Source organism: Acomys russatus, chromosome 21 (genome assembly GCF_903995435.1).
Source record: "Acomys russatus chromosome 21, mAcoRus1.1, whole genome shotgun sequence".
Lineage (NCBI taxonomy): Eukaryota > Metazoa > Chordata > Mammalia > Rodentia > Muridae > Acomys > Acomys russatus.
The window spans coordinates 10,068,368-10,083,054 of NC_067157.1; the positions used below are offsets into that span (position 1 = coordinate 10,068,368).

Here is a 14,687-nt window from a genome sequence, read left to right on the forward strand (position 1 = left end):
TATGATATGTATTTGCTTGTATGTGTATGTTAAATAAATTAAATAAATAAATGATAACCAACCTACAATCTGTAGACCAAGAGAGGTTAGGCATAGAGGAGGGGACTAGGAGGAATGCATGGATCTTCCTGGGAGGGGGAATAGATTTTATGGGTAGATTAGGGGGTTGGGGGGAGTGATGGAAGAACAAGCGGGCAGGAGAGGAGAGATGGGAATGAGGGGAGAAACAGCTAGACCTGAAGAGCATTTGGGGAGCAGAATGGAAACAGGGCAGTGGAAACTTCCTGGATGCATGAAGGTGATCCTAAGGACGTCTCCAAATAATGAGGGAGACGGAGCCCCTCCTGGCCATCTCTTGTCACCAAACAAAGCTTCCAGTACTAGGACTGGGTTTCATCCATTTGAGTTGTTGACCAAAAGAGCCCCACAGATTGGAAACAGGGCAGTGGAAACTTCCTGGATGCATGAAGGTGATCCTAAGGACGTCTCCAAATAATGAGGGAGACGGAGCCCCTCCTGGCCATCTCTTGTCACCAAACAAAGCTTCCAGTACTAGGACTGGGTTTCATCCATTTGAGTTGTTGACCAAAAGAGCCCCATAGTAATCTTTAAACCACCCAGACTATTGCCAAGACAACAGGTTGCTCTCTGCAGACTGACAGCCAGGCCCCATTGTTGAAGACAATACCCACACAGCTCACGGAGCATGGAGAGCTCAAGCCATTGCCTATACAGAGCCTTCACTACCATGCTTTAGTGTCTGTGACATGAAAAACTACCAAAAGAGACAAGTAGACATCAGCCCAACAAGAAAACCTTTCCTCTAGAATCTGCTCTGCCTCTGAAATATGCTAGGGTAATTGGAGCACAAACCGTGTGAGAGCAACCAACAGATTCTGATTTACTCAATGCACATTTTATGAGATGGAACCCATGTAACTGATATGGCTTGGGTGACCGAGAACCAGAGTCTAGATAGCCCAGAGACCTAGTATAAAACCAAATACTACTGGTCTAAAAAAGATGACAATAAAATGACCCCTTATGATATTCTGCTACGCTCATAGATCAGCGCTTTATTCAGCCATCATCAGAGAGGCTTCCTCCTGCAGCAGATGAGAACAAATACAGAGACCCACTGGCAGGGGGCAGTGATGGAGAAAGAAGGGGGCAGGAGGGAGACACACAGCTCTAAACGGGGTGTCACCATCAAAGCCTTCCCTTGGAGCTCAGGAAACCGCGCAGAAGAAGAGCCAGAAGCAGAGGAGACAGAGGGGATAGGGGACCCCAGGAGAACAAGGCCCTTAAGACAACTGCTCAAAGCTTGTAAGAATTCACAGAGACTGAACCAGCAATCACAGGGCCTACACGGGTCTGCATCACACCACGGTTTCCACCTTAGTGCTTTTATAGGATTCTCAGACACGTGAACAAGTGGGTCTCTGAGTCTCGTGCCTTCTCAGAGCTTTTTTACTTTACTGTTTTCTTGTCTTGCCCAACTTGGATGTGATGATTTTTTTTTTGTTTTATCTTATTATAGTTTATTTTGTTATGTTTTGTTGTTATCTTCTAAAAACCTGTTCTGTTTAATGAGAGACAGAAAGGGAGTGAGTGGATCCAGATGGTGTGGGGCTGGGGTGGGTGGGTGGAGAGGAACTGGGAGGAGTGAAGGGAAGGGAAACTGTATTCGGCTTATATTGTGTGAGAAAAGGATCTATGTTTAATTAAAGGGGGAAATACATAAGAGATGTGTATCTTTATTGACCACGGGAATGGAAATTAAAATTACACTGAGATTCCATCTCAAACAGCTTGGATGGGCTCTCACTGAGACAACAACCAACCAACATGGCTGGTACAGATGCAGAGGGAAAGGAGCTTTTATATATTGCTGGTGGAAAGGTAAATCAGTCTAGCCACTATGGAAACCTATGTGGAAGTTCCTCAGGGAACTAAAAATGCCATTTAATGCATGATTCAGCCAAGCCACTTGTGGGTGTGCAGCCAAAGGAGTCAACGCCAGTGTGCAGGAGCATCATGCAATCGTGCTTAATGCAGCACTATTCACAATAGCCAAGTTATGGGTTTAGCCCACATGGTCATCTATTGATAAACAGAAAACATGTGTGTGTGTGTGTGTGTGTGTGTGTGTGTGTGTGTGTGTTATACACATATGTATAGCAGTATTTTCCTGCCATAATATCATTTGCAAGAAAAACTTAGATCATCATCACGCTAAGTAAAATAAGCTACACTCAGGAAAAAAAAAAAGTGGCATATTTTATCTTATATGTGGAATCTGGATTTTAAAAAAATATCAGACCTGAATTACAAAGGTGACTATTTGGAGGAAAATGGGACCATGGGAGAGGTGAAGACCACAGGTGGGTGAGTATGGTCAAAGAGCATTGTGTGCACATGGGAAAATGTCAAGACAAAACCCATTGCTCTGTGTAATGTATTACCAAGTTTAACAAACATATTTTAAAATGCAAACAGTTCTGAAAACATGAGGTACTTTTAGATATCTCCCCCAAATCACAAAAATGTAAAGAAAGTTAATTTTCTCTGGCACCTGTGCTTTCCCTTGCTATCGCTTAGTCCGTAGCTTAAAGGTGTCCAGTGTGGTCATGGACCACACTGGAGCGTTGGTTACCTCCTCCTCTTCTTGTTCTTCTTCCTCTTCTTCCTCTTCAGACTTTCCATCTTTGGGGGCTTCCCTCTTCCTTCTCCTCCGACTCCCAATGATTTCAGGGTCCCACTGGTCTCTAGTGTATATGTAGCCGGTAGCACTGTGCTGTCTTTGTCCAGAAACTCTTTGGCACAAATCGTAGTCGCCACACTAAGAAACATTATTGAATCATTGAAAACGTTTGCTTTCCCAGGAAGGCAGGCTCACATTAAACCATGCTAGAGAGATGGGCGAAATAGTAATGAGACACTGGACTTTTTCTTCTCAGATTTCCCACCCCATAGTGTAGTTGCTTATAGAACCCCCTCACACATGGAACTCGGTGAGTCTGTCCATTTATCTGAATTGCTCAGAAAGTGCAACTTTCTTTTTTCTTCTACCTTTATTTTTTAAAGAATTTATTATTTTTTTTAATGTGTGTGGGCATTTTGCCTACATGTATGTCTGTGTACCATGTATGTGCCTGGTGCACATGAAGACCAGAAAAGAGCATCGGATCCCCTGTACCTGGAGATACAGAGGTTGTGAGCCACCGTATGTGTCCTAGGGATTGAATCTGGGTCCTCGGGAAGAGCAGCTGGTGTTCCTAACTGCTGAGCCATCTCCCCAACCCCTCTATCTCTTTTCTAAGCATGATTTCTCTACTTCTTTGGGGTTCATTCCTTTTTGAATAAACTTCAGCTTTGCCTGACTTTAAAGTTTTTGAGTAAGTCTTTATTTCCTATTTCCCATTATCCATTAGATGAATTTAATTTTTCTTATAATTTGAGTGAATGCAATACTATTCAAATCCAGTCACATGGCAAATTTCAGCACATGATTTGCATGCCAGGTGAGCAGTTTTACTTGTCTGAAATTAATACATTTGATATTATCAGGCATTTTAAACAGAAGAAAGAGAACTAGCAGAATAGTGGAAGGAATAAAAAGTAGAACAGAAAATCAGTTTAATCTACAAAGTTTCACAGGAAGATTTTCTTATTTTAGCTTAAAGAGGCTAAAGAGGGAAAGAAAATGAGGGAGGAATCCATCTATCTCCTACCAAAATATTGTTATATATTTGCCATATTTATTGCTACTTTATGGACAAAATATTACTTGAAATTCAGAAATGGGACCTGAAAGATTATGTTATCTAGCCTTTAAATCCTGCCGGTGGAGAAAACGTATTCCACATGGCAACCAAAGCAGAAAACAAAGTGTACAAGTAACTTCCATCTTTCAAAAACGCTTTCAATGTATGTCGATTTACTAGGCTCTCAAGCTACCTAAAGGGAAGTAACCTGATACCATAAGAAAAGCCATCACCATCTCAGATGCCAGTGTCACAGGATGGCCCCGTCATCCACTCTTCATCTCTCTGTGTGCACTATTAACGATAGTGATGGGGCGAGACCAAGAATCTTGCTCTGAATGTTTTGTAGGATTAAAAAAAAAAAAAAAAAAAAAAAAAAACCAAAAAGATCGGGGTGGGTAGTTGTTCAGTGGGTTAAAGTGCTTGCGGAGCAAACCTGATGACCTGGGCTCAGTTGCTGGAAGCCATGAGAACTGGATACAGGAGCATGTGATCTGAGGACAGGTCCCTCCCCTCTCCACCACGGCATGTGTGCCAACACTCGTGCATGGATAAATTAAGCATTTTAGAGGTCTAAAAGTATCTAGTCAATGTTTTATGATAGAAACGCTCAAAGAGCAGAGACATGCCCATCTGGAGAGTTTGTTACAGATTCCTGTGCCCCTTAGAGTTTGCTAAGGTCAGAGGGGCTTAGGTACTTCAAAAAACATCGCCAGTAGCCAGGTATGGGGAGGAAACACCAGCAGCAGTCCCAGCACAGAGCAGCAGAGCAGGCAGAGGCAGAAGGATTGAGTTGAAGGAATCTTGGGCAACATAGATTTTTTTTTTGTGTTTTGTCTTATTTTTAGCATTTGTGACTCTCTCTGATGACAACCACATTCAGAGAAACAAAGGAAGCAAGGAACTGTGGATGGCATCTCGCTCAATTTCATCCTCTATCTCTATGTGGAGATGGATGTGTGTGCTTGTGTTTAGTGAGGCAGATTTGTATGTGGGATCCCTATGTTTGCAACAAAGAGATTTTAACTAATTTGGGTAATTTTAAAAAGTCCTATATATTTGTAGGAAGCAACCATTAAGTTAGCAAGTGCCCCCCGCCCAATGTGCCCCCAGACGGAGGTTCTCAGTTTATAAACATGAGAAGCACCTGGAAGACAGAGCAGCCTAACAGCTGGGTGTTACTCCCATCCTTTCTGATTATTTTCTTTAAAAAGATTTATTTATTATTATGTTTATAGTGTTTTGCCTGCATGTACATCTGCAGGCCAGAAGAGGGCACCAGATCTCATTATAGATGGTTGTGAGCCACCATGTGGTTGCTGGGAATTGAACTCAGGACCTTTGGAAGAGCAGCTAGTGCTCTTAACCTCTGAGCCATCTCTCCAGCCCCCTTTCTGTTTCTTGGCTCAGGAATTTGCATATGAACAAGCCCCTATCAAGGCACTCTGCCATTTGCTCTGATAGCCTGCCCTAGTTGCCTGCTGGGAGCACAAACCCCTTCAGGGCACCATGAAAGCCATGCACTTTGCCTCAGAAAAATGTGCATACATGCAATTTTTTACATATAACGTAAAGAGACTTATGTATGGTCTCATGGGGCCCAAGCTGGAAACTTGTAGGCTTTTTTTCCCATTCACCCCAAACTACTGAGAAGCATGCGTTACACTGGGTTATATTACAGGTGGGCCCTCTACGCTTTCCTCAGTGGAAGCCAGAGGAGACACTGTCCAGTTTACACATGGACTAAGTTAAGGCCTTCACTCACTGTACAGAGCCTGCTCACATTATGATTTCCATACAAGACTTTTCATTTTTACTGGGAGATGCATCCTTCCCGAGGAGTGGCTTGCCTCCTGGCCAATGACTAATCCCACTTCCCCTGCGGCTACCCCCAGTTATCAGGCATGTGTGGCTAATTTTAGTTGTCAAATTGGCACCAGCTAGAATGTTCTGGGAAGATTCTAACTGTCTGGATCAGAGTGGCCTGTGGGCATGTTTGTGGAGGACAGTCTTGACTGCTTTCATTGATCTGGGCTTGGGACCCTGTCCCTGTTTGTTTTCTGTGGCCGTGATAAACACCGTGAACAAAATAACTCAGGGGAGAAATGGTTTGGCTTACATTGCCAAGCACCAGCCCATCACTGAAGGAAGTCAGGCAGGAACCTGGAGCAGGAACCACAGAGGAAGCTGCATACTGGCCTGCTTTCTGACTCAGCTTCTTCTTCTTCTTCTTCTTCTTCTTCTTCTTCTTCTTCTTCTTCTTCTTCTTCTTCTTCTTCTCTTCTTCTCTTCTTTTTTTTTTCTCAAGACAAGGTTTCTCTGTGTAGCCTTGACTGTCCTAGACTCACTTTGTAGACCAGGCTGGCCTTGAACTCACAGCAATGCGCCTGTCTCTGCCTCCCAAGTGCTGCCACCATGCCCGGCTCCTGACTCAGCTTGTTAACAGAGGCCAGGATCACTGGCTAAGGGATGGAGCTGCCCATTGTGGGCATCCTGCATCAGTTATCATAGTGCCCAGCAGACATGCTCACAGGCCAATCTGAGACAGGCAAACTCTTCAACTGAAGGCCCTGCTTCCCCTTCCGAGGTGACCCTACTTTGTGCCAAGCAGAAAATAAAAACCAATAAAAACCAACCAGAAGAGACTGTCACTGGGATTGTAAAATTAACATTGTCTTCCTAGTCTGTGCCTTTGCCATTTTACCACAACAGAAATGAAGCCATGGAAATTAGAGCCAAATTCAGAACTCTAACATTTGGGGCCTTTCAGCCTGTGTACTTGCTTTTCACCAAGCTTTAACTTCCTGTGCAATCTGTATTTTACTTCCTTGGACATCATATTTGGTTTTCGCTAACTTATCTTCTTCCTCTGTTAATGTATATTCTCATGTGAAATATTCTCAAGTTTGATCAGATTTTTAAAAATAACTTATGTATTTTTATTTTATGTGCATTGGTGTTCTGCTTGCAGGTATGTCTGTGTGAGGGTGTCGGATCCTCTAGAATGGGAGTTACAGATAGTAACTGCCATGTGGGTGCTGGGAATTGAACCCAGGACCTCTGGAAGAGCAGACAGTGCTCTTAACCGCTGAGCCATCTCTCCAGCCCCAAGAGTCTTATGTTTGTTTGTTTTCATTTGGTTAACTACACAGACCAGGCCTAACCTCAAACAGTTGCTTCTTCTGCCTAAGCCACTCGTGTGCTAAGATGCCCAGCCATGCATCACCCACCTGGCCTGTTCGGGACTTTGATTCCTTCCTGTCCCACAGCACAGTCAGAACAGGTGACCCTGACACACCCCTGAGTCTCAACATCAGAGCCAAGAAACAAATCTATTTTAGCCATTCTAAACCCTTTGGGGAGCCAGACAGTGTCTGAACCCAAGCTGGTCACACATTTTCACACAAACAAGTAGATAAAGTCATATCAAATTACGATCACAACTCCATGAGGCAGCTATTGGCATCTTTGAGAAGAGGAAATTGAGGCATATAAACATGGTCTGTCAAACTCTAGTGGATAATAAAGGGCAGGAATTGAAAATAAGACCCAGCCGTGACTCAATCAATGTCATATAGAGTGCCTTAATGTGTATACATTGGAGTTGTTTGCCTACACTTTTATTTAATTGCTAACGTTATTAGAAGGAATCAGGTACCTTACAGTGTACAAGGCTGTGCGTAGATGAGCAAGTCATTGATTTACACCCTCGTGTAGGAGTTTTGAGGGAAATGAACAACTGTAATATAGAGACATGAGTGTTATGACAGAAGATACAGGGAAGGCTCTGGAGAAGCAATGAACAACTGGCAAGGTTATTTGGGGGGGGGGGTGAGTGGGGAGGGAGGGGCTGCCAGGCCATGTTCTGATGAGCCGACGGCCACACTGCCTGACTAAGGTAGCTGTGATTACGTCTGGCAAGGAGCTGTTTCAGATGGGCGGAGCTTCAGGAGCCAAAGCGCAGACATGTGATGCAGAAATTACTGTTTCCATAACTACCCAAAAGCATAGAAACATGGGCTGGAAAGATAGGTGGCTTGGTGTTGAAGGGCAGGCACTGCTTTTGCAGGGGATCCTAAGTTCAAGTCCCAGCCCCTACATCAGGAGGCTCACAACTGCCTGTAACTCCAGCCTGGGGGCCTCCTGAAGCATCTGCAGGCATCTGCACAGGCCCCACACAGAAACACTATTAAAAGTAAATTAATTCCTTCTTCTTTTTTTTTTTTTTTTAAAGTGTGAAAACATTCCTTGAATTGAAGTTCTCTGAGAAACGAAGATTTGCTGTCCCAGGGAGCAACTAATATCCTCACCTTAATATTGATTATGATATCAGGCTGCAGTTCTAAATTTTTCACGAAATCTATTTGCTTCAAAGTGGTCATGGTATCTGATGAGAGCGACGGTATTTCAGTGATGATGTATCCTGAAAGAGGCCAGTTAACAGTTTGTCATATTACCACTACGGAGAGCACGGCTTTCCTGTAATCACTTCATAAAAGGCTACATAGCTACAACCGAGTAAGCACAGTTCATAAAGCTATCTGCCGCAAAGTTTAAGTTAATAGTCACTACCACATGCAATGTAGCTATGAGTAATGCTTTCTTGAATTAAAAAAAAAAAAAAATCATCAAGCTAGGAGGAAAGATCTTTAGAAATTTCAACTCGGGGGCAGGCAAGATGGGTGGTGGGGGTGGGGGGAGATATTTGTCACAAGCCCAATGACCTGAGTTCAGTCCCCAAGATTCATAATAGAAGGAGAGAAGCGCCTCCCTCAAGCTGCCCTCTGACCTCCACGTCCACGCCATAGCATGTGTGTGTGCGCTCCCCCCACCCATAACAATAAGGAAACAAATGTTTTAAATTCTTTAAACATCTAAGTCAGTTTATTTTAGATGAGACCTTATGGAAAGAAATTCCACGTTAATACTTCTTTTAACTTGGGTTAGACATGGTCTATTTTATGTGATCTAATACTTTCATCCTTAAATTAGTACCTAATAACATAAAGAAACCAAGCATACCATATTGATATATGCTATAGGGAGTGATGAAACACCCATGCACCCTCTGTAAGGAGCAGAACCCAATATGATGTGAGCTTAGAGCATCTTATTCACTTGCATTTCCACACAGAAGCCTAAATCATCTCATTGAACTGTGTCTTGGATACCACTGTCATATTGATTTCCTTAATATATTTTTAACGATTATGTCACTTGCTTGCCCAAGAAACTTTCCTTTTGTTAATGAAATAAGTCTCAGTTTCTCATCTAGAAATTAGGGCTTTTGTCTTAGTTAGGGTTTTATTGCTGTGAAGAGACACCATGATTATGGCAAGTCTTATAAGGGAAAACATTTTATTGGGTGGCTCATATTTTCAGAGGTTTAGGCCATTATCATCATGGCAGGAAACATAGTGACATGCAGGCAGGCACGGACGGTGCTGGAGAAGGAGCTGAGAGTTCTACATCTTGATCTGCAGGCAGCTAAAGGAGGCTGTGTGCCACACTGGCCATAGCTTGAGCATAGGAGACCTCAAAGCCCGCCCCCACAGTGACACACACGTCCTCCAACAAAGCCACATCTTCCAATAGGGCCACTCCCTATGGGCCAAGCATTCAAACATATGAGTCTATGGGGGCTAGACCTGTTCAAATCACGACAGCCTTCAATACATTCTTCTGCTAATTTTATTTCCCCCCACTTTGAGGAACAGTTGCAAACTATGTTTTAGCCTCAAGAATTTAGCAAAAATGTTATAAAAAGTAAAAGTGAGATAGATACTTCAAGGACAAACGATACTGTTGCTTTATTCATAATTTGTCTTGATGCCGTTTTTATTGTACTGTATTTTATTTTTAATCCCTATATTCTTATGTAGCTTTTTAGATTTCAGGCCTGAAAACTGAACCCAAGGCTCCAAAATATGCTAGAAAAGTGCTCTTCCCCCCAGCTACATTCTAGCCCTAACTTAGGAGTCTTAATAGTTAAGTTCCCCCTTAACTCTCTTCGGGAATTTTCCTTCTTTCATTTAACAAACCTAATCCAGGAGACGTCTTTCTCCCCATTGCATGTTTATGCCTCTTTCCTTCTTTTGCAAATATCTCAGTGTTTTGCTTTTTTCTTTTTAGTTGCCCTGGCTTCAGTTGGCCTTGTCGGAAGTAGAGAAAGCAAACCGCTTGCTCAGAATCCTTCTGTGCCGAAAGAGAGTTCTTGGATGTGTGACCACATTACAGGAGTAGGCCTGGAGGATGTGGAGTCTCAGGTTTCATACATAGACTGCCCACCGCCCAGTGATAGCAGGGGGAACAAGAATAGAGGTGTGCAAGAACGGCCATGGTACTTTTCGACGCTGTTGATTCATCAAATAGCACAGCACTAGACAACACTGAGGACTTCTCAAAAGAGCAAATGAGGACACTAGAGGATTAAAAACGAAAGAAGCACTTGAATCTATCTGAGATGCTCAGCTCAATTGGGGCTGTGGGATTCCTGAGTCAAAGGCCTAGAAAGAAGACGTCAAGAAAATGCAGGCGAGGCCCTGAAGACGCGCATGCGCACATACCGAAGTGAGCGACTTCGGGAGACTTGAGCTTCTCCAGGACCAACTTGATGACAAGCTCCTCTGGGATGCTGTGACCGCTCACCAGCAGCGACTGCAGCTAGCACAAGCACAGATGTGGCACGTTACTGTCACTCTTTATCTTGGATTCACAATTTGGGGTAATCGTAGTAGCTTTGAAATGCAGATTTGCTTACCATAGTTCCCGTCTCAGTCTCGGTGGCAATGTGTTCCTCCAAAACTGATAAAGCTAAAACACAAGTTAAAAATATGAGTGCAAGCTGATAAAACAAGAAGCGTTTTCTAAATGTGTGGTAACTGATTGTAAACATTAACGTGGGGCATCGCCTGAGAATTTACAAGGCATATTTATGCACATTACAACATTTAGGTTGGCCAAAGTAGAGAGGCAAAGGGCGTCTCTTGGCCACTCCCCGAGCTTAAAAGTCTTAGTGAAGTAACTCCCTAAGCACCATGGTGCTTTGGATGAGCGCACTGTGGGAGGCAGGCGACAATAAGAGGATGAAATGATGTGGTGTGCGACAGTGACTTATAAATTGTCCCACATCGTGTAAAGGACACAGCAGTTATCACTGTAGGTCGGTTTGTGTTCCGCTCTCATAGTATAAAAGGCAAAAATGCACCGGGAAATGTGAAAATGGATAAACACCGATTCAAAAAAAGAAAAAGAAAGGAACTCTGAGAAGTCCAGGGAAATGCCATTCTCTGATGGAAATTCCTGGTGGGAATGGTGGGAGCCGGACCTAAGAGAAGACTTGGATTATGGCACCAGATGTTAAAAACGTATGGAAGCCTTGATCTTTAAAACTTCCTAAACATAAACTTTTTGATAATAATAATAATAATAAAATGGGGGTGGAGAGGTGGCTCAGTAGCTCTTGTAGAGGACCCACAGGGTGGCACAGAGCCTTCTATAACTCCAGTTCCAGAGGCTCTTAGGCCTCCTCTGGCCCCCACGGGCACTGGCACACATGTTGTACACACCCATATATGAAGGCAAAATATCCGTATACATGAAACTAAAATAAATCTTTTTTTAAAAAAGAGTAACACCTCAGAGTTCTATATACGTGTGCTCTGTGTTACCAGATTGTTCTCCATGCACATAATAAAAATTGTGGCATCTCAGTTTTACCAACAGCACATGGCATGTCTATTTCATAACATCCTTGCCAACAATGATGACGATTGTTTCAGTGAGTTTAACGATTCACCACTGACTTGTTAGGCAAATATGAATCAGTGTTAATTTTTTAAGTAATATGGGATTAATCTTTTCCTGAATGTATTAGATTTAGTCCTACCTTTATGAGTGGGGTGTGTGTGTGCACATGTATTGTCTGTATGCATGTGTGTACATGTGTGCACTGTGTGTGTGTGTGTGTGTGTACACATGTGCATATGTGAGCACATGCATGTGGAGCTAGAGGCCAGTCTCAGGTCTCACTCACTCCTCAGGAGCTATCCACCTTGTGGGGTCTGGGGCTTGACAGCCAATTAGGCTAGGCTGGCCAGCCAGGGAGCTATGGTGCTCCTCCTGTCTCTGCCTACCCAGCACAGGGCTGCACGCATGTGCCATCGCACCTGGGTAGTTGTTTGCATGGATGCTGGGATGGAACTCAGGTCCCCACGCTTGTGTGGCAAGCCCTCTCCCCAGCCCCTTTCGTTATGAATTCCCTATTCATCCTTTTCTTACTTTTCTATTAGGAAATAAATAGCTTTATGGGAGAACGTAGGCAGTAAGCTTCGAACCCCTACCAGGACCTAGCCGACGAACATGATGTTCTCCACCGTTGAGTGGAGAGTGAGATCTGACTCTCACACGAACTCTGGTGCCCCTTTTCTGACCATGTCCCCTGGTTGGGGAGCCCTGGAGGCACTCAGAGGAAGGATAGCAAGTTACCAAGAAGAGACTCGATATTCTAAGAGCATAGATAGGGGGAGGAGGTCTCCCTCAATCACAGACATAGGGGAGTGGAGAAAGGGGGAAGTGGGAGGGAGGGAAGAATGGGAGGAAACAGGGGAAGGGCTAACAATTGAGATGTAATATGAATAAATTAATAAAATTTAAAAAATAGCTTTATGGATTACAAATGTGTGTGTGTGTGTGTGTGTGTGTGTGTGTTTGTGTGTGTGTGTATCAGCTGTTGTCTTACATTTGCAGAAAATAAGGAAATGTATGGGTAAAAATGCACTTTTTTTCTCCAATAAAGGTAATAAAGTTCTGGGAAATGCTTTGAAGAAGATTCAGCTCTTTCTCTTTCCTCTTTATCTCTAAGGAGAAGAAGATGCTCATGCACACATCTGGTGGAAACAAGTCCCGAGGAAAGGCAGAGCCAAAGACATTGAGAAAACATGATTGCATTGACATTGTTAGGAAGCTGGTATTCATCGTGTGGACAGATGTGTGATAAGGAAACATGAAAAAATATTAATTATGGAATCTTAGGTGAGTATTCATTCTGGAATCTTATTTTATACATTTTTGAAATTATTTTTACTTAAATACTCAGAGAAATTAAATTTACCTTCAACTCGAATGCATTTCCATGCCTGTGCTATGTTACGGGCTAATGTTGTCTTCCCAGACCCCTTTAAAAGAGAAATGCTATTTAAAATACAACAAAGTGTTCACTCATGGTTAAGCAGAAGACCAAGTTAAAGGATTCTATTGATGGTTATTATTTCATAAATGTTTACCCTATGAAATGAAGAGAGCCCAGCATACTTAGACCTTCTGTTTCTCCCCCAATCCTTGTATATTCTGCATATCCTGAACTTATTTAAATACATTATCATGTAAGGCAATTGAGAAGGTATACCAGAAATCAGGAAGCTACACCATAAGAACACTGCAAAAATAGATAATTCTAATTATAATTCATATTGAGATTTGCCATCTTATTTTCTTTCTAAAAGAAAATGGAAATTTTGGTGACTTCACTTTCATAATTTCTCTCCTTTTCCTTTTGCAATACTGGGGGTCAACATATTGTGAGAACATTCTATGGAGATATATCATTGGCTCTGCATTTACTCCTTAGTCTGAGACCGAGCTTCTGTAAGCTGCCCAGGCTGGCCTTGAACTCACTCTGCAGCCAAAGCAAGCTTTAAGGTGGAGACCCTCCTGCCTCAGCCTCCTAAGCTGCTGTGACAGCAGCCTCAGCTCATAACAAGGTTTAAGGGCAGGTAATTCTTATAACTGATGTCTTTGGAGATCATTGTATTTCAAAGCTAAAAGGTCATTCTCATGAAGTGATATTTACATCTGGATGTTGTCAGTAATGACCTTTAAACTCATGTTTTTAGAAACATAGTGAGGTGGGTGGTGGTGGCACACCCCTTTAATCTCAGCACTTGGAGGGCAGAAGCAGGTAGGTCTCTGTGAGTTCAAGACCAGCCTGGTCTACATAGCGAGTTCCAGGACAGCCAGGGCTACACAGAGAAACCCTGTCTAGCAAAAACAAAACAAAACAAAACAAAATCCCCAGGACCTGAAAGTAGAAGAGGAGTACTAGAACCATAATGAAAACTGTTGGAAGTATTTCTTGGTACCAGTCCTATGGTTATCATCAGAAATTAAGCTAAAGATGGGGGTCTCCCTTAGCTGCCGCTGCTGTTCTGGAAAGTTCCCTAACTGAACAGCCTAGTCCTCTATCAACCAGCTCTGTGGCTGGAAGCAGAACTCACACGGAAGTCCTTCCTACAGCTGCCCGGAAGCCAGCAGCCTTACAACAGCCCCTTCTGGATCTTTCCCACTGTGCAGAAGATGACAGTCACTCCCTACCACACTACTTGCCCATGGGCCCTCCGCACCTGCCAGTGTTAAGACATCCCTGCTCTTCCATAATATCCAGAGAGCCTCACAACGAGTTTCTAAGTAGATCTTATATTCAAATCAAATCTGAAATAGCCTTAGATCTCAAACCAGCAACATTCACCATGGTATAGAGTTTTGATAAGCTTTCCTAATAATATTAAAACAAACATCAATACAGTCTAGGCTCCTTTTCTAATGCACAGCGTAAGAAGAGAGATAGTTATGAATTCAAAACGAGTGTTATATCAGAGTTGAAGTGACATTATAAAAATCTACCAGACACTAAGAAGAGTGAACACACTCTGTGCTTTCCATTCTTGTATGGTAATATAAGATTGTGATTTTAAAATACAAAATAAAGTTATACCAAGCATTAGAAGAGATAACTTACTGGTTTTCCAAATATAACAAAGCAAGTAGGTTTGGACAACAAAAAGTTTCTCTCAGTTTCATCTTCATTAAAGATATCTGCGAAAGGATGGTCCTCTGTCTTCTCTTCAGAAGCCATAATATAAA

At 42.8% G+C, this 14,687-nt stretch overlaps 1 protein-coding gene across 1 annotated transcript in view; it reads right to left on the reverse strand.

Moving 5' to 3' along the window:
- The window catches only part of Ak9 (adenylate kinase 9), a 118,031-nt gene extending 103,344 nt beyond the window's left edge, over positions 1 to 14,687 (reverse strand). Inside the window, exons 1-6 of the mRNA XM_051164063.1 lie at positions 14,563 to 14,687; positions 12,880 to 12,943; positions 10,528 to 10,580; positions 10,334 to 10,430; positions 8,078 to 8,190; positions 2,657 to 2,842 (exon numbers count right to left, since the gene is read on the reverse strand). Of these exons, the coding sequence (XP_051020020.1) occupies positions 2,657 to 2,842; positions 8,078 to 8,190; positions 10,334 to 10,430; positions 10,528 to 10,580; positions 12,880 to 12,943; positions 14,563 to 14,679 (630 nt within the window). The 5' untranslated portion in view covers positions 14,680 to 14,687. The remainder of the gene's footprint in view (positions 1 to 2,656; positions 2,843 to 8,077; positions 8,191 to 10,333; positions 10,431 to 10,527; positions 10,581 to 12,879; positions 12,944 to 14,562) is intronic.